This window comes from Plecotus auritus, assembly GCF_963455305.1.
Source record: "Plecotus auritus genome assembly, chromosome: 7".
In the NCBI taxonomy this organism is placed as follows: Eukaryota; Metazoa; Chordata; class Mammalia; order Chiroptera; family Vespertilionidae; genus Plecotus; species Plecotus auritus.
Genome location: NC_137774.1, coordinates 7789084 through 7815080, shown reverse-complemented (window position 1 = coordinate 7815080; position 25997 = coordinate 7789084). Strand labels below are relative to the sequence as shown.

Sequence of the window (25997 nt, the reverse complement as noted above, 5' to 3'; positions counted from 1 at the left end):
TAAGCATAGGTATGACACAGTTGTCATTTTCATTTCTCCAAAGACCTGGTTATCTGTGATACCGAGGCTAGTTGAATCTATGGGTTAAATAAAAAGCCACTCCAGTGCTAAAACTCTGCTTATACCAGGATATCTCTCCCACTGAGGTAGTTTCTGTGATTTCTTTGGGTTATAATGTGAAATCCTCCATTAAAAGAAGTCTGTTCAGTGTACTATTTCCAGATACCTCCTCTGGCCCTTGGGGAATGAGGTGAAAACAGGTTCATTTCGATGTGTCCTTGAGAAGTGAGGGGATAGGAACCAGAAGGGAGCTGGTCAGAGCATGGCAGAGCTTCTTTGAGTCCCTGGGCACTGGTAACAGGCAGACAGCAGTTTGATGTTGTTGTTGCCTTTGTCTCTTTTGGTTGTCATGGTAACCCTCTGCTGTGGGTAAGAAGATCAAGATCTCCATTTTACAGATGAGGAAACAAGGTCTGCCTGGATAGTAGATGGTAGATCCAAGATTAAATTTAGGCCACGCTCTAAGTCACTGTGCCACACGGCAGCATTCAGTGGAAGCAGGAACTGAGTTCCCCTCATTTTTTTCTTCCTAGCACAAGAGGCATAAACAGACCGCACATAAGAGCCCGGGAAGGCAGTTGGGGAGGGGAGCTCTCCAGAAAAGAATTTTCTGGGATGCTAACAATTTTCTGAAAGGGAAGAAAAGACATAAAAGCACTGGTAGAAAGCTCAGAGAATCATCTCCACTCAGAAATCATACATTTTATGCATGGTCATCACACTCGGTAATTTGAGAAGATTTTTCTAGAAAACAGCTTTGTTTACCACCACTTTTTACTTCCTTAATCATAATGTGGTGTCTTCCTCATTTAGATTTTGGTAGCACATTGATTAAAGCAGCAAATTTGCTCTTGTATTACAAATCATTTTACATTGGATTGAAATGAACTTGTAAATTAGAGGCTCAAGATTTGAGAAAAAGACACATGAAATAAAAGACATTTCAAAATTATATATATGAGATTTATTTTATATTTTCCACAAACTTGGTAATTGGACCTATTACATTTATCAACTTTCTGAGATGAAGTGGCAGATGTCCATAAAAGATCAGTTATAATACAAGCATCTTTAGCAAAGAGTTAAAAATACAATGAAAATCCAACTCTGTTAGTTTATAAAAATAAAAAAGTATAATACATTCCTAATAGCAAGTTTTCAGTTTTCCAGGCTATGTCTGTATGACTGATAGTGTTACCATTGGAAATGTTATCAAATATATTGATATCAGATTTTATGACCAATGAATGATGTTTTCATATTTTTAGCCATAAAATATATATTAAAATATTTTTCAAGAAGTATAATACTTTTTGACATGCTCACTTAAATTATTATAAAAATATCAGCTTTATAAAGTGTAACACTTGCTGAAGAGTAAATATATGTATTTCTCTGTTTAGGTTAGCAAAAAAAGAATTTTAAGTTTTTGATAAAAATATTAATAAAATTTGTATATCATAATCAGAAATGTAAATTTATTTATTCAGCATTAGACAGAAAATTGGGATCAGGGTGACCTGCAGACACACGTAGGCTGGGACTGGGAGGTGGGCTCAGTCAGGGGCCTGTGTCCCTGTTGTCAGTGCATTTGCCCAGCACTCACTCCTCCTCTCCACCACACCAAAAACCATGTCAGCGTTCACAATTTAGGTTCTAAATACAAACACTGATGCTATCAAATAAATGTCTTAAAAAACGACTACTGGCTTGAATGGAAACATAGAGTACTTGGGGCTTCAAGGCTCTTTCTATGGGAGGAGCTTCCGCTTCATGGAGGGTTGAAGTTCATCATCAAAATTTTCTAGCTCCTGCTCCTTGGAGATCTCCAGGAAGACCTAAAAGGGGATGAAAAATAGAGAGACAGGGATGTCATACTGTTTCCGGCAGCTCCAAGAGAGTGAAAAGCAAAGGTACATATTGTACTGTTATATTCCATGGATGATGTACGATCACTAAAACTGACCCACCTGCTCCAGGGTGGACTGTGACAGGCTGTAGTCCTCCAGGTCGAAGCTCTGTTTAACTGCACAAGGATGGATGTACATTAGGGCTTTATATGTTTTTATATCCAGATGACCTTAGAAGTCAGCACAGAATACAAATAACTATTTTTTTTAAAAACATTAAATGAAAAGGGGAAGACAAGAACCATTAGGATGGTTTAAGCACAGCCTTCAGCTAAAAGAACAGCAGTGCATTCACATAGGTTTGGGGAAAGGTGTTATGTTGCACAGATTCTGAGATGTCTACTTAAGGGAGGAAACGGTGCTGAGAAGGCCTCCTTTCCTGCAGGTGAGCCGGGGTTTTTGCACATCCAGCACAGGAAGAGGTGGAAGGCAGACACATTTGGAAAAAGGTTGCATCAGAAGATTATAGAGAAAGATGCCTGAGGTTTTCTCAGAAGCAAGTAATCCTCATGGACCTCTTTCTGTCCATGCAGCTTGCTTGAACCAAACCAAGTAGAAAACTTTCTCCTTGACCAAAATGGACTGGGAAGGGTAGTTGGAGCCCCAATAAGAGCCCAGCAGGCTGTAAATATGCCGCCAACAGTACCAGATTGGAACTATACCACCAGACATACCAGGCTAGTACTAGCCACAGTGCCGGTCAGCGGATGCTCAGAATGCTGGGGCGCTCAGCTCAGAGAATGGAAAGAAGAGGCATCACTGTGAACATGGATGCTATTAACAAGAGGAAGGAGAGTCTTCTAGAACCAGGAGACTTGAATCTCTTCCTCAGGGAAGGTGACAAACAAGCGAAGATGTCACTGGGCAGTGACAATGAAAGAATAAGGATGGAGAGGGAGGTCCAGCGAGCACAGAGCAGAGTCGCAGAGTCAATGGGCTGAGATGGCAAGGACCACATGAGCCTGGCGATGAGAGATGCAGTGTGGTCAGTTTTATAGCACAACAGACACAAGATCATCTTAGTGACCAGACAAGAGGTAAGTTTCTTAATACAGAGTCCAAGGCAAAGAAATAATATTCAAGTCCACATAAAATTTAGTTTTAAACATGTAAGCAGCAATATTCCAAAAGACCATATTCTTCTTTTTTATTGACAGTATTGTTCTTAAATGCATCTATGATTGAGTTTTTACTTAATGTATACCAATATATATACACAAAAAGATATGGAAAAAACCAGAAGAGTAAAAATCACTCCCATTTCCCCACCCCCACAAACACACACAGAATGCCTGTACTTCCTTGATATTATGCTCCTAAAATTCAATTTGAAACTTTAACTTTTGAATTTAACACATTATATCACATTTCATGTTTTCCATGGAGATGGATTATTTTGTGACTTGAAATTATCTGCTTTCAGGCTCTTATTTCAAAGCCTATCACTCTTACCCCTCTCTAATTTGAAGAAAGCTTGTGCTAAAGGTCGCACATCTTCCACTGGCAACTTGTAGACCATGAGAGACGAGTACCTGGGAGGAAAGGAAGGGAGAGAGATGCTGATACCACCCATGATGGACGTGAACTGACTCAAACATCTCTCTGGCCTTTATTTCTGTAAGTGTGGTTTGTGGTAGGCGAAATGCAGTGGGTGAATCCATACTAATACAAAAGAGGCAGTTCACAAGGACAACTGGGGATCGGAGTCAGACAGAAAAGTTAGTGCCCTTGACCCCCTGAGAGGGAGATGAGTAGGTACAATGCAAATTAAATTTCCAGATTTACCCAAGTCACCTTCCACCTCACTTTTTTTTTTTTTTTTTTTTTTTGGTTAATCCTCACCAGAGGATGTTTTTCCTTTGATTTTTAGAGAGAGGGAATGGGAAGGGGAGAGACACACAGAGAGAAACATCGATGTGAGAGAGAAACATTGATTGGTGGCCTCCTGCACAGGCCCCGACCAGGGCCGGGAATGGAGCCTGCAACCTGCAACTGAAATATGTGCTCTTAACTGGAATCGAACCCGGGCTGGTGCTCTATCTACTGAGTCAAGCTGGTTAGGGCCCACCTCCCTTTCTGGGTCAACACTTACTCCTCGGCTTCATCCTCCAACCGGGCCCTGACACCATGCAGTTTCTTCAAGCTTCCAACTCAGATGGAAATCTAAGTCTATTCTTCAGAGCATTTCTACCTACCCTACCCTACCTTTCCCTTCCTACTCAAACTGCTTTCCTAACACAGGAGACCATAACTGAGTCTCTGATTAGGAAACCAGAAATCTCTAGGAATTCAAACTCCAAATAATGTCCAGCAACCATTTTGAAAATAATTTTTTTCTCAGATAAATTTCTTTTCATCATTTGAAAACCAGGAAGATTCAGATTTCATTTCCTAAAGATGCTATTTCACATATTTATGGAGCAACATTTCTCATCCATTTTGCTCATTCCCTGCACCCCTATGACATATTTCCATTTAGTACTGGGCTGCATGATGAGCTATAACATTGACTTTATATTTATACTCCACTGTAGAAATATATTTTCTGGCCTTGCTATTATGACTTAATTCACTTTACTGCTTTCCCCAAACTCCTAAATTATCTGTCTTCTGCAGTTAAATTGCAGTTGTTAAAAAATGACCCTAATGTTAATCTTTGTATTTTTTTAGTGTATTACTTTTATGAAGATTGTTCCATGACCAGAATCTATATAAAATTGGAAATATTAATAGATTTGAAATGAAACAGTTTTACATCCCAGTTTTATCACTTATTAGCTGTCATGTGACCTAACCAATCTTCCAGTTTTCATGGATTAAGGTCCTTGTAAAGGGCAGACTCTTACAACACATTTTTGCAATTATCTCCTTTTTCACTAGAACAGCAGAGTCTACTTTAGAAAGTCTCCGTAAGGATTAAATAAGATAACCCAAGAACAGGACCATACCTGGTACAGAGTAGGACCATAACACCCAACATCAGCTCTTCTCTAGTTGACTTTCTGCAGTGTCCAACAAATCATTTCTTTCTCTAGGGTTTCCTTTGGGCTAAATGTGGACTTGAATGACCACAGCTCTATGAACCTGACAAGGAAAAACTGACACCTGATAGCAGATCAAAGCCAGCCACCATCCTTACCTTTCCTGCCGAGCAGCCTGGGGGAAAAGCCTCAGGATTTCGCTGTGGAGGGGCTCCACGTGGGCGAGGGTCTTCACCTTCATCTCCAGCAGGTAATCCTTGCCAAATTTGCTCTTCAGGTGCTGGATGGAACCGATACATCTGGAGGGAGGAGGAGGAGGGGGTGGAGGAGGATGCAATGCTTGAGACTTGGGATTTGCTGCTAGCGCTGTCTCAGAACTTCACCATCAGACCCTGGACAGGTGGTCCCAGTTTTTCATAGTGACCTCTCTGCCCACTGACAAACTCTGCCAGCCATGCACCTGGTGGTCAAGTGTGGGCTTGGGTGGACACCCACCTCAGCCTCCCGGCCACCATAATGGCCACACGGTCACACAGGGCCTCTGCCTCAGCCATGTAATGGGTGGTCAGGAGGGCGCCCCTCTCGGTGTTGTTAAAGCTGGCCCGGATCACCTGCCTGAATGGGAAGAAAAGATGCATGGGAAACATACACAACAGCATCCAGAACCCCGCCCTCTGCCCCACCTGTGAATCCTAATGAGAATTACCATTCACAGGAGAAGTGTGGGATACGGGGTGATTATGTCTTATTGTGTCACACAGATACATCATAGCTGCTTAAAAGATCATTTGAGCAATTACAATACAGTAGGTCCTTGGGTTATGTTGGAGATTTTCACTGGTAGTTGGAACCCACCTACATAAGCACCTACGTCACTCACATGGAGCACATACACAGCAGTAGTGAAGTGAAACAGTAAAACTAATTTAAAAGAAAGATAATTCCTGACCTTTACTTGTGGTAAATACTGTAAATAATAAAAACATAGAGCACATATGTACATACGTCGAAATGATGGAACCTTTTTTTTTTATATAAATAAACTAGAGGCCCGATTCACAAAGATTCGTGCAAGAATGGGCCTTTCTTTCCCTGGCTCCCGGCACCATGTTCCATCCAGCCTGAAGCCGCCTTTTTGCTCCAGCCCGGAGCTGCTTTTCGACCTTACCATGCTGCCCTAGGGCCCGGAGCAGCTCGGGTGGTGTGGAATGCCTGCGTCGTTGCCCTGCCCCGCCCCTAGCCCCTTGGCACCTGCTATGCAAATTAACCCGCCATTTTGTTGGGTTAATTTGCATACTCACTCCTGATTGGGTGGTGGGCGTCACGAAAGTACGGTCAATTTGCATCTTACTCTCTTATTAGTGTAGATGGGAGGTGGTGACTTAAGCAAAAAATGACGTATGTGGAGTCCAATGTAACCCGAGGGCTGCCGATACTCAGAGTGAGTATGTTTGGGCCCTGACCATGATTCTTTTTCCTTTAATGAGAAACAGTAAGATGTTTTTGCAAAGTATTGGCTATATGAATGATATTCGGGTTGTTTTTATTTTGTATTAAGAGACAGTGTACAGGAGTTGTGGCTGCCTTGCTTTCTGTAGAGGCGTGCAGTTGGTGGCCGTGGCCTCTGGGCTGGGATGAACTGAGCTCTCGGGGAGGCGGGGCAAACAGGGGAGCCGAGCCAGAGCTACAGCCACTACAGGGGTGGCAGTTGGACCATTGTTGCTGCAGGATTTGCAGTCTGTTGTGTGTGTGTGTTGTAAATATGTTTTTCTTGATTTCAGAGAGGAAGGGAGAGGGAGAGAGACATAGAAACATCAATGATGAGAGAGAATCATTGATCGGCTGCCTCCTGCATGCCCCATACCAGGGATTGAGCCGGCTATCCAGGCATGTGCCCCCACAGGGAATCTAACCGTAACCTCCTAGATCATAGGTCGATGCTCAACCACTGAGCTATGCTGGCCGGGCCAGACCATTGTGTTTTGGAAGCCATAAAGCATGTGGAGCCTCAAGTCAAACAACACTTTGAAAGTCTACCAAAATCTGCCTTCAGTGGTGGCTATTACATGTGGGTTTGAACCCAACATAACAAAATGGGAAGCCGAATTCACGTAGTGGTAAGCCCTACTGCCAATAAAGGAAAAATAAGAGAGGCTCATTGATGCATTATGCTTTTCAATCCCCCAGATTATCCCTTCAATGAAACTGAGGGTTCACTAGAAGGCCAAGTTAAAAAAATGAACATATATGATGAAAAAGTTCTTATTAGTTATGTATAGGAGAACAGCTTTTTATAATAAAATGTCCCAAAGATACACATTTTAAAAATGATTTCGCACAAACTAAGTCAAAGCCTTGGATAAGTTTCCTGTTTAAATTTGAGGATTTAAAATCAGATTATAGAATATTTAGAGATGAATGCTTAATAATTATGGATAAATACATACTATTTGAATAGAACTATTGTTCATGACTCATTCAGCAAAGAATTGGGTGCTTACTTCAAGGAAAAGGGAGCATGAACATCTCTGCTCTCACGGAACCCCAATCTAATGGAGACTGAAAAACTGGTAATAGAATGTGATAAATATTATGATGGAATTAGTGATCATGAACTAGTCTCTTTGGGTACAGAGAGCTGGTGCAGCTGCTGGGAACTGTGACTTTAATAGTGAGTAGCCATGAGGGTTGACCTACGAACCAGGACATATCGTTGGTTTGGGGGCTCCATCCCCAGTGTGGGGTGTGCAGGAGGCAGCAGATCAGTGATTCTAGCTCATTGTTTTTGTTAGTATCTCTCTCTCCCTCTCCCTTCCTCTCTGAAATCAATATAAATATGTTAAAAAAAATAAGAGTGAGTAGCCATGAGGGTTGACCTATGAATCAGGACATATGCTTGGTTTGGGGGCTGGATCCCTAGAGTGGGGTGTGCAGGAGGCAGCCGATCAGTGATTCTCGCTCATCATTTTTTGTTTGTTCTCTCTCTCTCCCTCTCCCTTCCTCTCTAAAATCAATACAAATATATTAAAAAAATAAGAGTGAGTAGCCACAACTTTGACCTAAGAAACAGATATAAGTAGGTAGTCCCTGAAAGAATTCAGATATCACACGTTAAAAACTTGATGAAAAGGAAAAAACAAAACAAAACAGCTTAAGGGACAATGTTCACAGGAGTTAAACATTTCACAGATTCCCTGCCAGGCGTCCACGCTGGCCCTGACCGGGCACGCCCCTCACCACATCTGCTGCTGCCCCGCAGGGTCCATGCCAGTGGAAGGCTCGTCCAGCAGCACCACTGATGGGTTTCCCAGGATGCTCAGCGCGAAGCACAGCTGGAAGGAGAGGAAGGGCACATCTGGCAGGGATCTGGAATCTGTGGGCCTCCTGGTGTAACCCCAGCCCCGCCCCTACCTTCCTCCTGATTCCCTCTGATAAGGCCTTCACAGGGCGCTTCAGCTCCCCCTGCAGCTTGAGCGCCTCCACCAACCTGAAGGAAACACAATGGGGGACACAGGCTTCTGACAACCAGGACCCTTGGTGGGAGAGCAAGCCAAGCAGGAGCAGGGTGGGGACAGAGCTCGGAAATGGGGTTCTGAAATAGACACTGGGCCACGCTACAACGGACTGGTTTGATACCCCCGTACCCCCCAAAATTAGTTTTCCTTTTAAAAGATTTGAAGTGCATTCTATGACATGCAAATAGCTGTCCTATGATAGTTTATACTTACATTTTAGTATTTTTGATAAATTTACCAAAACATACTTTTTTCTTTCCATATTGAAGATGAGCAAATGAAATAACATGTTAAAATCAGGAAACCAGTTTCTGATTGGAAATCTCCCCATTGCGATCTGGGTCATTGTTGAGTCTCCTGGGAAGTCTTGAATTTCCTGTGAAGGCTGTCACTCCAACTGACTTCCTGGACCTCTCAGGTAGCAACAGGTGTGTCCTCTCCACATACTGCCCCCGGTCCCCGGCTCCCCTCCCCGCCCTTCCCCCCCCCCCCCCCCCCGCCCTGTACCGTGTGATGGTGACTGTGGCATCCGCTTTCCTCAGCCCTTTCACCGCAGCAAACACGTCCAGGTGCTCTCTCACTGTCAGGTTGGACCACAGCCTGTTCTCCTGAGGACAGTACCCCAGGAACCCCAAGGGATACCCTTCGCTGCTGCCTTTTAGTAGCACCTGCAGAGAAAACTTCACTCTCAGACCCTACATTGCTCCTCTGTGTTCCCATGACATCTTTCTCCTTACAAACCTAGAAAACCTAAAGAAAGGCTCCGATCTCATTGACTCAAATCACCTGCAACCATTTTGGTTGGAGGAAGGTTGTCAGAGTGTAAATACATGGCAACAAACAGATATTCAGGGCAAGTGACCTTAGGTGGGGCGATCCGAGAAAGCCTGCCTGCTGAGGGACCATTGCAGCAGATGGGTGACAGGGCGACTGACCTGGAAAAGGCCAGGAGTTTGGGGTAGAGCAAAGCCCTGTGGAGGGATGATGCTCAATGTGCTCTCAGACCCCAGGCAAAAGCAGGGACCTGGGGCCGAGTGGTCCAGGGGAGAAGAGAGAGATGTGACAGGAGGGTCGTGGAAATCAGCTCCTGACCAGCTAGGAGAGGTTTCCTTCCTGGCACCGTGCAGTGGGAGGTCACTGAAAGTGTTTGAGCAGGACAATGACATGTTATAAAGATCACACTGGCTGATGTGATTCAAGCTGATTTCATGTCACCCAAATGGTTGTTGGCTCTATGATTCAGATCTCACGTAACCTTTAGAAATATTTCATTCCAAGATCTCAATGAATGGTTACCTCTTCTTTTGCCCATGCTTAAGGAGAAATAAAATACTGATTTTATTTCAAGGTGGTGCTCTCAACTGAACTGAACACTCCCTTTAGGCTTGGCTGAGCCACCAACATCACCCAGAGGCACCCTTCACCGACACATGCTCTCACCTCAGCGTCAGAGCGACTGTGAATATGTTTCCTCCTTCCTCTTTCCTGGGACACCTGCCTATCACGTATTTGGTGGTCTTTCCCTTGGTGGGCGTGACCACCAGCCCCTTTCCCATGGTGGAGGTGCACGGACCTCTGCCTTAGGATTCTGTTCTCCACTCCCTCACCGCCAACATACTTTTCAAAGGAGTTCTGAAGGTTACCTATGTCCGGCCAGAGAATTTTAGTTTTCTCTGTAACTCACGTTGTTTCTTTCATAAATTCAGCTCTTTTTCTGTTTGCCTGGCCTTCTATGCAGTTGAATCGCATGGATAATTCATTCATTGAAAACACTCCCCCAAGATAGTGTATTTCTACCAAAATGTGTGTTACAGTAACTAAGCACTTTTAAAGGACTAAATAAAGTTGTTTAAAAAAACAAACATTTTAATTCATATAAGGAGGACAGTGCTCATTGAAAGTGCAAATCCAAGTGTTTTATGGTAGTATAAATAGAATTTGTATGCATTCTGAGATTGGACATTCCCGCTAATTGCCTTTACAGGCATGATTATTCCCTTTCAGTGATTAGTTTGGTTGTGTATTAATGTGATAATTTGTAATGTGTATTCAGCCACATTAATCACTCCATTCATCTAATGAATGAGTGAGATTTGGCTGTGTATAATATTTTGACATCTTATAAATTTATTTTGAGTACCACTAGGTAACGTATTTTCCACTTGGTTCACCTACCTGTCCAGCAGTTGGTTTGGTGTCTCCAATTATCACTTTAATGGATGTACTTTTACCAGCTCCATTGTGTCCTAGTAATCCTAAAACCTCACCTGGAAAAAAAGGGTAACATTTAATACAAATTGATTTTAATAATAAAATTAAGAATAAAACATAGTCTGAAGTCTCACTGTGTGACAAGTGTATGTGATTTGTAGGTAGTGTCTCATGTAATTGTCATAGCCCTCCTCCCCCCAAGAGGTTATCATAAGCCTTTCTTACATATGTGGGAACAATAGCTCTTAGGGATGAGGTTATCTGCCCAAAGTCATACTGATGGGAAGCGACAAAGTCACTCTTGGAAGCTAGGTGTATCAGACAACACATGCCCTGTGATCCTAAGAATTGTGCAATAATGTCACAAAATGAAGTTATGTACCATCTGCTGGTCAAGCATTCAGACCATGCTGGCACATCCCTTTCATGTTCTTGTGAAAAATAATGAACGTCAGGAAATCAATCATGTTCATTACAGAGAAATGCACATTTTTTGGGTTTCAATGGTTTATTTCAACAGAGTGCTTATGGTTTCCATGTGGATGTGAGTAAGCCCCTCTCCATGGGTATGACTTAGGTAATTTCTCTAGGAATGAGCCATGTAAAAGGAGCTGTCAAGATCTCCCCGCTGATGGGTCTGTGTGCGAACCAAGAGGTGGTCACAGAATGATTCTCATCAAGAACCATGAAGCTCGAAGGAGGGCTCCAAGCCAGCAGTGGGAGAGCCTCCGTGTCCAACCTTTTCTGACACAGAAAGAGACATTTCTTGCGGCGATTTTCTTCTTCTTCTTGGAAAAGCAGTGTTTTCTCTTCACTGTGTACTCCTTGCGTAGACAGCTGGCAATAATGGCTGGTTTCTGTAAATGACAGGTATATCATGTCAGACCCTCAGACTCTTCATTGACCTTGAACAAGCCATATCCTCCCACTGGGCTGGCTCCTGACTGCACAAGCCATGCCTCCAGGAAGACTTTCTACTAGATGACACGTTTACGGGCCATTCTCCTATATTAGCACTTATGTTTCCCTCTCCTACAAGGGCACTCACACAGGAACACGTTATTGAATGCAGCCAGCCCATCTCTCTGGACAGAAGCAGAGACTTGGAGAAGCACCAAATCACCCGCAAAGGACAAACAACACACTGTGGACTGGACTTGGTCCTGCATTTCGTACAGTGTACTTTCTCCAAGAAGCAGTGATTGGGGTCACTTTGCTCAGTTTCTAAAATTCACAAACTCTTGCTTGGCTTCCGAAATTTCAATTTCACTCCACTTTTAAAATTTATTTTCTACGAAAGACAAAGTGAGGTAAAATGACTTTTTAATCTGCTCATTTAGATGTAAAAATGATGACTACCTGCTAAAATAAAGTTATGATCCTCATTTGTATGAATTAGAGAAATGCAAAATCATTTGAGAATTAGTCGCTTCCTGTTTTTATTCATTTGTGTTATTTGATGAAATAACTACTTTGTATGTTTTTACCTCGTCAACGTTTGTGGAATTCAAGGCATTAGCTGTTCTCACTCTTTCCATCTGGACATCTTCATCCTCCCTCTCGGGCTCCTCTGGATTTTGGTGTACATCACTGCTTCTTGGAGAAATTCTGGAGTCAAAACCATCCATTAATATTTGATTTTGGGATTTATCCTCGTATCAAAAACACTGCATTCTTTAAATCTGATACTTGAGTAGACTGGGTGATTAATAACCTATCATAATCTCTCTTAAATACAGTGAAATCTCCCCCACCCCCACTCCAAATGCAAATAGGATGCTTGATCTCCTATTAAGGTTAGCCATTTCTTTGGAATATGTGTGAGATTCACTAATTTTCCTCCATTCTAACTCTGTCCCTCATACTCTCTTCCTTCTATTCTTTCTTCCTTCAACCTAAATCTCTCATACTGATTTTAGAAGACTTTTTAAAAGTCTTCTTGTGTCTTGGAAGTCTCCCATGCAACTATCTGTAAGAGTTATCAATGAAACTGATGGGGAGTCAGATGCTTATGGTTGCATCATTGAATGATGGGAGCAGTCTCAGCTTTTCAGTGCCATGAATAACTGAACCAGTCTATGGTCCACCAGTTGGACTTCTCACTACCACAGGAAAAGAGCACAGTCATTGCTGTCTTTGACCTAGTGAGCATTCTGTTCTTCCATTCTGGACCCACAGCGTTCCATAGTCACTGTCAATCTATTCAGATTAAGTGCTATTTAAAGTGAATGAGCTGGATGTAACTTTCCCTAGTGTTCTACTGCACAGTGTCAGACAGACTCCTTTAATATTCAGTGTTTCAGGTCTGTTTGCTCCACTATTTATAATCTTTGATTTAAGTACCTATATCTCTATTATTTGTATTGACACATGGTTCCTACTCCAGCCTCTTCTAGTTCTAAGCACTTCTTTGTTAATGGATTAATTTATGTATGCATATATTTTAAAACTGTGATCACTGAAATGAAAGAATCAAATTTCATTTCTCCAAACCGAAAGAAGGGATCCTTTCTCATCGATATCTTTCCAACCTTCCATTCCAGACATCGAAGAATAAAAATCAAGATGATAAGTTGAAGGAAAGGCTGGGAATAAAGAAGTGCATAATTAGAAACACTAAAAGAAAATCATTTCACATTAAAAGTGAGTTAGGAATAATTGGACTTCTACAAAGATGCATTTGGCAAAATCATTACCAATTTCCAATAATCTATTTTTCAAACTGTGAAACTAGCAAATTCACTCTCAGTCTGTTTACAGAAACATAGGAAACAAATATAATTGTGTGATACCATTATCCTATCTAATAAAGAGGGAATATGCTAATTGACCCTCACACTGTCCCAAAGATGGCGATGCCCACAGCCAATAAGTAGGGCATATGCTAATTGACTGTCCCGCCCTCAAATATGGCAGTGCCCACAGCCAATAAGGAGGGAATATGCTAATTGACTGCCACACCCTCAAAGATGGTGGCATCCACAGCCACAAGATGGCAACGCCCAGTCCTCTAAGCGTTGCTGGTGTGGCAGGTGCGCGGCAAGGCAGGGCCCATCCTCAGATGGGCCAGGTGCTCTGCCCACCTGCCTCCGGAGTCCCCCAGTCCCCTCAGCCCACCAGCCGCCCAGGGTAAGCCCAAGGTGCAGGCAAGCCTTGGATGGCACTGGACAGCTGCCCAGGGTCTCCTGAGGCTCCAGTAACCAGGGCTGGCTGAAGCTTGTGCTGCTGACAGTGGCAGCAGCAGAGGTGTGATGGAACGTCACCTTCCCCTGATCACCAGGTCACCTCCCGCCCCTGAAGGCTCCCAGGCTATGAGAGGGGGCAGGCCAGGCTGAGGGACCCCCCTCCAGTGCTTGAATTTTCATGCACCAGGTCTCTAGTTTTAAATGAGATCCTCTAATAGTTATACAGTGTCCTTAAAAATTGGGAAACTTATTATCTGGTTAGTTGATTTTTATAAAAGATATTCTGCCCTAACAGGTTTGGCTCAGTAGATAGAGAGTCAGCCTGCGGACTGAAGGGTCCCAGGTTCGATTCCAGTCAAGAGCACATGCCTGGGTTGCAGGCTTGATCCCTAGTAGGGGACATGCAGGAGGCAGCCAATCAATGATTCTCTCTCATCATTGATGTTTCTATCTGTCTTTCCCTCTCTCTTCCTCTCTGAAATCAATAAAGATATATTTTAAAAAATGTTCTATTTTTACAAATATTTTATCTCTATGGGCTACAAATATCTATATATCCACATTAATAAAAAGTTCCACTGTGTTCATTTGAATTAAAATAGTTTAGTTAGTAAAATATGTGATAAACTACTATAAAGAAAAATGTGTTCTTACAATTAGGAGTAACAGAAACATCTCTCCATAAAATGAAGAAAATATCGAAAGCTGCAAAAAGAAAGACAATGGTTAAACACGAAAATTTTCGTTTTGTGAATTTTTGCCATAAAAATGTGAATTGGCCCATTGAACAGCCCTACTGGCATGCCCCCGATGAGTATTGGCTAAGTGTCCATTCCACAATGTGTAGCGAGGAGCTATCTTCCTTCCTCCCAAGGTTTATGAGCCATTGTGCTTTTATTTGAAGCAATAGGATTTAGCAGTTATTCATCACCTGGTGAGAAAATCTTGGCGTCTGTTGTGCTAGCCTCCCCAAACATTGAGAGAGACGCAACATTTAACCTTTATCACACAGTCCTTCATACACCTTCTAGTGCTCACTGCCCCTTTTGTAAGTTCCCTTTCTTTCCTTTCTCTTCCCTTTGGATACCTCTTAGCTCACATACTGTACCTTCCTTCTATAGGTAGAAGTATAGGCATCAGTCAGCTAGAAAAAAGGGATTGAGAGCTTCTCTAGAATCCTGAAATCCCTAAGATTAGAGACATTTCATTTGCCTCCTTCTAGAGCTGAGCATGCCCAGATTGAGTAAAAAGCCTGCTTTATTTCTCCCACCCATTATTCTTCCTCCCCAACCTTCAACTAGGGTCAACTATTCCTTTACAGTTCAGCTGGAGCATATTGTCCTATCTGGAAAGAGATTCAACTGGAAGCATGAAGTAGAAATCTTCAAATGTCACACATACTGAACATTTTGCAGAGTCCCAGCCCCAAGCAAAGCTTTCACCATTGGTTGTGAGTTCCAGGACACTGGAGCAGATGGTGGCATTACTTACATGAAAAGGTAAGAGCATACAGCCAACTAATGTGGTTTGTGGTACGAAAAAGTTGATGAAAAACAGTAAATTATATCCAGGCAATCCCACCAGGAATATGGCCATACAGAAAAGAGTGATCTAAAAAAAACCCAAACAAACACAAAGCATTTTAACCATTCTGATCATCAATAGATGCTCCAAATTAAGATGGCTTATCTTGGAGATATTCCAAACTTCCACTCCAACCCCGAAAAACAAGCTGAAATTAGCAGATCTCCATGGACATTTTCTGTTGATGACTTAACCACATTCATTTGTCCCGGAGGATCACGAATGAGACATCCTGGTAAATCTAGGATCTAATATGGAGAGCATTTTAAATATAGAAAAGGCAAAAAGGTAGTGTATGTTATTTTGGGAGGTAAAATTCAGAATGTGACATAAGCAATAATCATAGGTAAAAATTAAAATTGAATTCTAATAGGAATGCCCCGCCGGTGTGGCTCAGTAGATGAGCATCTGACCTATGAACCAGGAGGTCATGGTTTAGTTCCCAATCCAGGCAGGTGCCCAGGTTGCTGGCTTGATCCCCAGTGTGGGGTGTGCTGGAAGCAATCAATCAATGGTTCTGTCTCATCATTGATATTTCTATATCTCTCTCTCCTCTCTGAAATCAATAAAAAATATATTTTAAAAAAGATATCTAATAGGAATAAAGCAACAATAAAAGGATACTTGTTAACTATACCAATGGAGAAATATAAGCATTTAAAAACCTGGAGTGACTTAGTACTAGTACTAAAATATACCATTCAGGGAGAAGAGAAAGTTATAAGTATGTGTGACCCCCTCAGACATTTTCTTCCCAACTACTGTAATGCCTTCCTAAGACTTTCCATACTTCTAATTTCTCTCTGTTACAAACCATCACTTCTATGGCTTCCAGAATATTCTTCCTAAAAGTGTGTCTGTAGTCATATTTCTTTTTTGAATTATTAGCTTCCATGTTGTCTCATGAGAGTCAGTGCAAGAGAGAAACATCAATTTGTTCCACCCATTCATTGGTTGATTCTTGTATGTGCCCTGACTGGGTATCAAACCCGCAACCTGGGCATATTGGATGATGCTCTAACCAACAGAGCTACTTGGCTAGGGCTGTAGAATAAATTCTTGAGCCCATCATTTAAGGCCAGTCATGGTTCCTACCATTGTGTTCACCATGACTAGGACCAGGCTCAGCTGCAGCCTGTTTCTCCCCACATTCATGTCAGATTATTACCAGTAGTTAGGACTTTTTCCTAGTCTGGACACTCTCCCCTTTGGGTCTCTGTCCCTCCACTCTTTTCGATTTGCATCATCATTCTTCTCCAAATGTGAAATCTTACTCTTCCTCAGGTTTCACTTCCTGAAGGAAATCTGTTCTCATTTTTATGAATGACTCTCTCCCTTTTCTGGTTTTCATAGATCTTTTTATTACTCAGTTGTGTTAGATTTTATTTATTTATTCTTTAGATGTATTTTTAAAGATTTCAGAGAGAAAGGGACAGGGAGAGAGAGATAGAAACATCAATGATGAAAGAGAATCATTGATTGGCTGCCTCCTACATGTCCCCTTCTGAGGATGAAGCCCACAACCTGGGCATGTGCTCTTGACCAGAATCAAACCCAGGACCCTTCAGTCTGCAGGCCAACGCTCTGTGCACTGAGCCAAACAAGATAGGGCGGTTGTGTTAGACTTTTAAAGATGGATGGTATCTCGGTAACCTTTGCCTTATCACTGTTTTAGGAATTGGCTGTTTATCCTTTGAGCACTCTTTCAGTCTTAAAACTGTCGATGACAGGAAATTAGAAACAATGCTTATAGGTTACATATATTTTTCCTCCTAATTTAGATAAATTAAGTGTCGCTTTATGGAATTAATTCTTAGTAGAGAGTTGGAGAAGTTGCTTCTACTTTTAACTATGCTGGTTACAGTATTTGCATAGCGTCATGGAGATCTTTGGGGTTATTCCTTTTTCAGTAAAAAGAAAATGCAGATGGATTCCAGGTTTCCTTCTGTTAAATATTTTATGGTGAGAATAAATGTGGCCACTTCTAAATAAAGACAGGGTAGAAATAGGGAGAGGAAAAGAGGCAGATTTTGAAGAGGATCCATATCTAAGGCAGGGAAACTTTAAATATGTTAGACTCTCATATTAATGTATTTTTCCAAGGGCAAATTTAAAGTACTATCTCAGAATCATATATTACATGTATAAAATACATGTTCAAAAGAAACATACTTACAACAAAGAAGCCAAAAGACCAAATGCCACTATTTTTTTTCCCCTTGCGAAAAATGAATGAAATTACATACGTAAAGAAAATAATGGATGTGGTAGAACCAATAGCACATGAGATCTGAAATAAACAGGATGTTACATTTTAGTTAAAGACAAATGCAATCTAGGAAAACATTTAAGATTCAAAACATCGGCACAGCACCAGTTCTAATAGTTATTAATAAATTATGACCATGTGAATATCAATGAAAACAGTTCGCATCTTCAAAGTTTCTACCTATGTCATACAATGATATTTGTTTGATGAATTTTGTAACTTACTTCTATAGCCTCATTTAAAACTTTAAATATAAATCCTCTGAAGCTTAACATGATCTCCAGGAAATATATTAGAAGGAACATCAGCCAGTAGAGTGGGACGTCCACCAACGCCTGCCCAAGCCAGTAAGCGGAAGGGAAGAGCCCGGAAATCCGAAGCTGGGACCACACTTTGTTCTGAGCAGGAGACATCAAAAACACAGAGGCTACTTCAATGAGAGGTTTCAGAAAATGTGGATTATGCATGAGAACCCCAGTTTCTCCACACCCTCACAAACTCTGTATTGTCAGTCATTTTAACATGTATTCATTTTATTTGGTGTGTAAAGGAATCTCATTGGGGTTATTTTCTGGTTTATATATGATATTAGCCATATTTTTTATGGAAGCATTTTCCATCTACATATCTTCTTTGGTAAGGTATCTGTTTTAATATTTTGCCCCTCTTTGAAATTAGGATAGCTTCTATTACTGGGGTGTAAGAACTCTTTATATTGTTGACACAAATCTTTTGTTATATATGTGCATTGTGAATATTTCTCTCCCAGCCTACAGCTTTTTATTTGCTTACTAGTGGCTTGGTGCATGAAATTCATGCACGGGTGAGGGGGGAGTCCCCTCAGCCCAGCCTGCATCCTATCCAATCCCGGACCCTTCAGGCCTAAACTGGCAGTCGGACATCCCACTTACAATCCGGGACCATTGGCTCCTAAGTGCTCACCTGCCTGCCTGCCTGATCGTCCCTAACTCCCCCCGCCCCACACTGGCCTGGTCATCTCCAAGTGCATCCCCGCTGGCCTAGATGCCCCCAACTGCCCTCCCCAGCTGGCCTGTTCGCTCCTAACTGCCCCCCAACCAGCCTGGTTGCCCATTACTGCCCCCCTGCCAGCCTGGTCACCCCCAACTTCCCCCACCACCAGCCTCGTTGCCCCTTACTGGCCCCCTCCTCTGGCCTGGTCGCCCCTCACTGGCCCCCCCACCTGCTGGCCTGGTTGCCCCCAACTGCTCTCCCTGTGGGCCTGGTTGCCCCACACAGTCTGCTGCTCATTCGTTTGGTTGCTCCTCACGAACCGCCCTGCCGGCCTGGTCGCCCCACGCAGCCTGTTCAGTTGTCCATTCGGTTGCAATGATCGCTTAGGCTTTTATATATATATAGATAACTCTAGTAAGCCTTGAAGTCAGAAGCATAAATCTTCCAATTTTGTTTTTCTTATTCAAAATTATTTTATTTTCAGTTACTTGCATATTCATATAAATTTTCGAAGCATTCTGTAGACTCTATTTATCTATGCATTTATATTTCCACTTATAATACTTCCTTTTATTTTTACAACTTAGGATTTTCGCCTGAATTGGCTCCTCAAGTAAACGTGTATAAATCACCTCTTGAAAAATCCTGTAATTATAATACTTTCAACATACGATCATACAAAGTAATGGAAGTTTCAGTTACTCAACGTTACCTTATAATCATCAATGCTGCTCATGGCAATATAAGGAGAACAGCTGGATGACAAAAACAGCCAGAACATGGAAGGCATCACGAATCCAAATGGATGATCCAATTCCTTTTGAAAAGGCAAAGAACATAAAGAGTTGCATTAACAAATGTGCAATTCATTTTAAAAAATATTAAACAGCCTAGGTATAACCCTGCCTTACATCCCTTTTGTTACCAAACTCTACTATCCATCCAAGCTTGAAGCTTGATTTCTGGCTCAATACCCACATGTATGGATAAGGAAAGTGCTAGTCACAGGACAGTATGATTTCACTTTCATTTCTTCACGTTCTCTTTGAAAATATAGTTTGTTAGTTCTATGTACGTTAAAAAAAATTGAAGCTCTGAAAAATTACATTGATTTCCCAAAGCCACAGAACTTGCATGAATCCAAATGCTAATTTACCCTGCAGATGTGTACTCAATAAGAATAAAATCCCAGGACCCGGGAGATGCCTGATGGAGGAGAGTCATAGAGTACATACTTACCAGCAAAGACGTACTTCTCCCAGTTTGGATACGTGCTGATGGTTTAACCATTCTAAGCAGCACATTACTAATAATATCCATAAGAACTGGGAAGCAATTCAGTCTCTTGGTATTGCACGCTAATGAAAAACTGTAATTCTAAAATAGAAAAAGCAAGGTTATAAATTCTCAGAGATCTTCATTTTTTTCCTAAGGAAGTAAAAATTCAATGCTTTTATTAAAAAATCATGTTTTAAAAATAGTGTTAAATAATCTAAACAAAAACAAACATTGTGATAAATAAAGCAAAACATGTATATAGGTGGTATCTGGCTTTCAGGACACCAGGTGTCTGGCTTATGGCTAGAATCAAATATTATTATTGCATAAGAATAAAACAGAAGTTTCAGCATATATGAATTAGAAAATCCTTGAGAGGAAATACAAATTTTTTGGACTTAAGTATGTTCTTGACAGTGGGTATTATATAGTATTTATTTTGCTAATGTACACAGTCTGTTGGTAGATAGTGACTGATATATGAAGTATTTATCATACTAATGACTACAATTAACTGAGTAATGAAAGCAGTACCCCTGTATTTGTTTTTCATTTTGTTTCCTAAACTGAAGGAGTATATTGATAGTTTATTAGCTTTGCACACCTTTAGGATAATTTCTTGAATGGAGACCAGCATACCTTGTTGTGACCAGACACTATGATGGCTCCATTATAAGATGGATCATCAAGGCCACTTCTATTTCCAGATGCATCCACTTCCAAAGCTATGTTCTGACGCTCCACGGAATGTATAAAGTCATCAATGCTTGCCCCTAAATTATAGTTTAATGTATTAGGTATCTCAAAACTAAGAAAATCAACATCAACCTGTGCAGTGAAATGAAAATTAATGGCTTTATGTAATATTTACTGTAATATGGACTGTGAAGTTATTTTTCCACATAATAACATGCCTGCTACTGTGAATTTAAAAATCTACTCACTTCTATGGATTTTTCTTTATATTAATTAACTTATGATCACTGTCATATGGTGCATATGGAAGACATTTTTTCCAAGAAGATTTCAATGAGTAGCTATACCAATATGATTTTAATGACATAGATAATCTCTACTAATTAATCACCAAATTGGCTAAATCTCACTTCACCACCACTAGATTATTAATTGATTTTCAAAATGTTTCTTGATACAGGAAGACAACTTGTTGAATGGCTATATAAAGAGCTCCATGGACTTTCTCCCCAGAAAAACAACCATAATTTGTAAAAATTACTAAAAAACCCCAAGTTGAAATTTTTTTATTATCTTAAAGACATACAGAAGATGAAAAAAGAAATTTATTTAAGAAAAATGTACTAAATCTGTGTAAGAGCACTAAGAAACTGTGACAAAGACCTATACCTTCACAACTCTCTCTTGATTAGCATAACAAAAGCTCCCCTCTGAATGGGTTAGAGAAGGATTCAAGGATTCTACCTCCTCAAGCCCAGTCTATAGGGTCTTCCAGGGAGGAACTGTGATGAGGATGACTGAGAACCACTTGTCCATAAATTAGAACTTCTACCTTATGGGTAAGAAGAGAACTCCAGATCTCTTAGCCCCCCATTTCTGTTGGTCTCAAGCTTCTGCAAGATGAAGCTGAAGGGAATGGGAAAGTTTGGTGGCCTGACCCTCCCAGGACGATAACTGGATATCTATTGAAGTTGCATCCCTTCCTCACACCACACACAAAAATGAACTCAAAATGCATCACAGACCCAAATGTAAGAACGAAAAGTATAAAAGCCTTAGAAGAAAATATAGGAGTAAATTTTTGTGATCTTGCATTAGGCAAAGCCTACTTAAATATGTCATCAAAAGCACAGACAAGGGGAAAAAAAAGTTGGACTTAATGAAAACCAAAACGTTATACCTCAAAGGATACCAATAACAAATTGAAAAGATAATCTACAGGGTGAAATATAATATTTGCAAAACATTTACAGTTGATTCTTATTATTCACAGTAGTTATGTACTTAACTACAGGCCCGGTGCATGAAATTTATGCACGGGAGATGGGGGTCCCTCAGCCTGGCCTGCACCCTCTCGTAACCTGGGACCTCTTGGGGGATGTCTGACTGCCAGTTTAGGCCCAATCCCACAGGGATTCCTGCGGGTTGGGCCCTAACTAGCAGTTGGACATCCGTCTCGCAATCTGGGACCACTGGCTCCTAACCGCTCTCCTGCCTGCCTGCATGATCACCCCTAACCACTTCCCTTCCTGCCTGATTGCCCCTAACTGCTCGCCTGCCTGCCTAATCACCTCTAAATGCCTCTGCCTCTGCCCCCGCCACCATGGCTTCATCCGGAAGGGCATCTGGAATGACGTCTGAAAGGTCATTCAGTTGTCTGGTCTAATTAGCATTTTACACTTTTATTATTATAGATTTCTATGAAGTCACTAGAAAGTTATCATAAATACTAAATTAGTGAATACTGGATCAGTGCTCATAGGGAAACATAGGTTTAGGTCTCTCTAAGCCTCTGGTCTATAACCAATCACTGCATTGTTTTATTTTAGGTATGTTTCTGTATATTTATTGTTGATTCATTAACCTTGATCTCACAGCCAATAGCTCTATAATGCATGCCTGACAAAGCTAACCTAACACACATATTTTCTTTGTAAGGTACATCACATCCTTCTTTACTTAGGAACATTAGATAGCACTTCAGCGCTACAATTGGGGGGCATTTTACTTTATTTTTTAATAATTAGGTTTTTTTGTGTGTAGAAATTGGAATCCTCACAAAATGCTAGTGCAAATGTAAATTGATGCAGTCACTTTAAAAAATACTGTGACAGTCCCTCAGAAGATTAAACATGGTCACTATGTAACAAAACAATTCTACTCCTAGGTTTATATCGCAAAGAAATGAATAAAACCACCTTCACATAAAAGCTAGTACATGGATGTTTATAGAAGCATTATTCTTAATTGCCAATTATTGAAAAAAACAACCAAAGTATCAGCCCTCTGATGAATAATAAAATGTGGTATATCAATTCAATAGAACATTATTGAATAATTTATAAAATGAAGTATTGACACATGTTACAACATAGATGAACCTTGAAAACATGCTAAGTGAAAAAAGTCAGTCACAAAAGATCATACATAGAGTGTATGAATCTACTCATGTTAAATGTCTAGAGTAGCAAATCCATAGAAATAGGAAATATATTTGTGATTGATCAGAGCCAGGGGCAGAGTGATTGAAAATGATTACTAATGATATGGGATTTCTTTTTGAGATGACAATATTCTAAAATGAATTATATTAAAGATTATATGATTCTGTGAATACACTAACAACCATCAAACTGCACATTTTAAATGAATCAATATGGCATTTGAATTATATCTCAAACTATTAAAATGTATTTTTGGGTATAAAATTTTATTTTGCAAAATGTCATCAGATAATTTATTTTTCCTTGACAAATGCTTTCTTAATTCCTGCTCTATTTTGGGCTTGTATATTCATCATCCCAAGCCTCATAAATTGTTTTGAACACCTACTGAAGAAGTAAAAAGCTCATTTTTAATCTCATGTTTATGTTGCCTAAGTGATGCTCTGAACAGTGAATATATTGGAGACAAAGTATTCACCACATTATTACCTGTATTATTGATGATTAATAACTGAGTGAGAGGATCATGCGGTGGTTGTCCAGGAGCAAGGAAGTATAAATGGGGAGAAAGCTCCCATTTGTAAGTGCCATCGTATGTTTTCAAGATGATGTACTCCCACAGAATAGGAAAAATTCCAATTCCTAGAATCAATAGCCTACACAGAAGAAAATTGCCAGTGTGAATGCACAGTCATGTCCTAACCTTTAAAATGGTCTAGGCAGATTCTAATTGAATGAAATCAAGAAATTATGAAAACTAAACATATAGCCCTCTGACTCAGTTACTGAGTTCCTTGCCCTTTTCCTCTCTCTAACTTAGAGATGATAAATTGTAGATATATCCTTTTGTTCATGTCTCTTGTTCCTCTCTGGCCATGAGCCACTCTGTACACTATCATGGGACCTGTGTCCTTTAACTCTGTGTCCAGATTCTGTCTTTTCCTGGAATTCCAGTGAGGGGTTCATTCACCAACACTTTATACTCAATTTTCTTCATGGCCAATCCTCTTCACTTAGTCCTGTGATGACTGCATGGTTTCTTGAATCTCCAGGCTCAAATTTTCAATTATTTTTTACTCTTTATTTTCCTGTGCTCTCCATTTCAAGTAAGTTGAAAATTTTTATCATATTTTCATGATATCTTATTTTGGAACCTTTCTTCATTCCTAATTTCTAATTTTATGGTACATCTTGTTGCAATTCTTGCTAAAGGACTGGCATCTCTCGAGACACTGTTATATGCTGTTGCCAGATTAAGCTTAAAATTTTGTTAAATTATGCTCATCTCCTAGTCAAATATTTTCAGTGAATTCTCATTACTTATTTATTTAGCAAGTACTTGTTGAGATTCTGTTATGTGCCACACCACCTATTTCTTTGATGCTTAATCAACGTATTCGTAGACAAGGCGCTGATTGATAGCCAGAATCCCTTGGACACCAGGGTGCTACTGAGAGGTGACATGATTCTTAGGAGCAGGGATGGTGCCCATTATGCACGCAGTATGTATGGAGAGTGAGCTACCATCACTTCAGAGGGCTGGAGGGAAGTTAGAACCTCTAGGTTAGAGCCAGTAGGACATAATGGGAGAGTCAGCACTTCTAGGGCTGAGTCAGTAGCATGACTAGATAACAACTAAAATGAGACATTGGCATACGGACACTGGGAAATAATATCTACATCCCAATGTTTCTGTCACCTGCCATAGAAAATTTAAAGGAGAGCAAATAGCCCTAGCCAGTTTGGCTCAGTTGATAGAGCATCAGCCCACAGACTGAAGGGCCCCAGGTTCCATTCTGGTCAAGGGCATGTACCTCTGTTGCAAGCTTGAACCCTGGTTGGGGTGAGTGTGGGAGGCAACCAATTGATGTGTCTCTCTCACATCAGTGTTTCTCTGTGTCTGTCTTCCTCCCTCCCACTCTCTCTAAAATCAATGGAAAAATATCCTCAGGTGAGGATTAACAAAAACACACACCATAATAAATAAATAAATATATAAATAAATAAATAAATAAATAAATAAATAAATAAATAAAAGCAAATATTACAGGAAAACTTACATTAATTGAACTTTCCCCCTAAAATTGGCTATGAGACCTTATAAATTCCACTTGCTAGTCTGCTAGTAGATAAAAACTAGGCCCATGAACTAGATTGGGGATTATACTTTATCCAGTTTTGCAGATGCAGACATTTATTTTTATTTTTGTTTGTTTTCTCTAGTCTTTAGGCCTTAATATTTTTTAATGCATCGCCTGAACAAAAGCTATGGCACTCTGATACTCACAGTGATAAAAGAGATTTTCTGTCATGCTTTAGCTTTAATAAGCGGACCCTTGCAATTGCACAAATTTGTTGTCGCCACAGAGCCATGCCACCTACTGTTTCTTTCATCTCACTAAGTGAAGAGAGAACTTGTTCCACCTCAACAAGTCTTTCTGTGTCTCCAGCTCCTTCTGCTTGTACGTCTCCAGATGTGGCAATACCTGGAAAACACAAAATAAATAATGCATAAAAACCTACTTCAGATGGACTTTACTGAGCTTACTATAGGCATTTGCTATACCAAGGACATCACAGATAACATCCCCTCACACTGTAGGCACTTGAACCAAAGGACCAGAAAGAAAATCTTAGATGGACACAGACAATATATTAAAGAGGTTAAGATAAGTATGCAAGATCATCATAGTACCTAGGTGTGACTTGGAAACTTGGTAAAGGACACAATTATCTTAGGTGCTCACCTAGAGAAACAAGTTACAAATTGACATGCTACACACTAGGGGTTTACCTGTAATTTAAACATAACTATAGCAACAACCACATTAAAAGTAATGGACTTACATTGCACTGAAATGTCTCAATAAGCACAATTCAACTATATGCTGT

The 25997-nt window shown here is 40.6% G+C and overlaps 1 protein-coding gene across 1 annotated transcript in view; it reads right to left on the bottom strand.

Annotated features, from left to right (window-relative positions):
* Nucleotides 1-1004: 1004 nt before the first annotated feature.
* Nucleotides 1005-25997, bottom strand: part of LOC308252456 (ABC-type organic anion transporter ABCA8-like) — a 55109-nt gene continuing 30116 nt past the window's right edge. Inside the window, exons 21-41 of the mRNA XM_080677100.1 lie at nucleotides 25393-25591; nucleotides 23595-23761; nucleotides 20605-20738; nucleotides 19927-20064; nucleotides 19400-19504; nucleotides 17940-18113; nucleotides 17623-17736; nucleotides 15354-15473; nucleotides 14517-14567; nucleotides 13171-13262; nucleotides 12165-12285; nucleotides 11417-11534; nucleotides 10642-10733; nucleotides 8974-9134; nucleotides 8363-8438; nucleotides 8189-8283; nucleotides 5447-5566; nucleotides 5110-5250; nucleotides 3423-3502; nucleotides 2031-2086; nucleotides 1005-1898 (exon numbers count right to left, since the gene is read on the bottom strand). Of these exons, the coding sequence (XP_080533226.1) occupies nucleotides 1812-1898; nucleotides 2031-2086; nucleotides 3423-3502; nucleotides 5110-5250; nucleotides 5447-5566; nucleotides 8189-8283; nucleotides 8363-8438; nucleotides 8974-9134; nucleotides 10642-10733; nucleotides 11417-11534; nucleotides 12165-12285; nucleotides 13171-13262; nucleotides 14517-14567; nucleotides 15354-15473; nucleotides 17623-17736; nucleotides 17940-18113; nucleotides 19400-19504; nucleotides 19927-20064; nucleotides 20605-20738; nucleotides 23595-23761; nucleotides 25393-25591 (2441 nt within the window). The 3' untranslated portion in view covers nucleotides 1005-1811. The remainder of the gene's footprint in view (nucleotides 1899-2030; nucleotides 2087-3422; nucleotides 3503-5109; nucleotides 5251-5446; nucleotides 5567-8188; nucleotides 8284-8362; nucleotides 8439-8973; nucleotides 9135-10641; nucleotides 10734-11416; nucleotides 11535-12164; nucleotides 12286-13170; nucleotides 13263-14516; nucleotides 14568-15353; nucleotides 15474-17622; nucleotides 17737-17939; nucleotides 18114-19399; nucleotides 19505-19926; nucleotides 20065-20604; nucleotides 20739-23594; nucleotides 23762-25392; nucleotides 25592-25997) is intronic.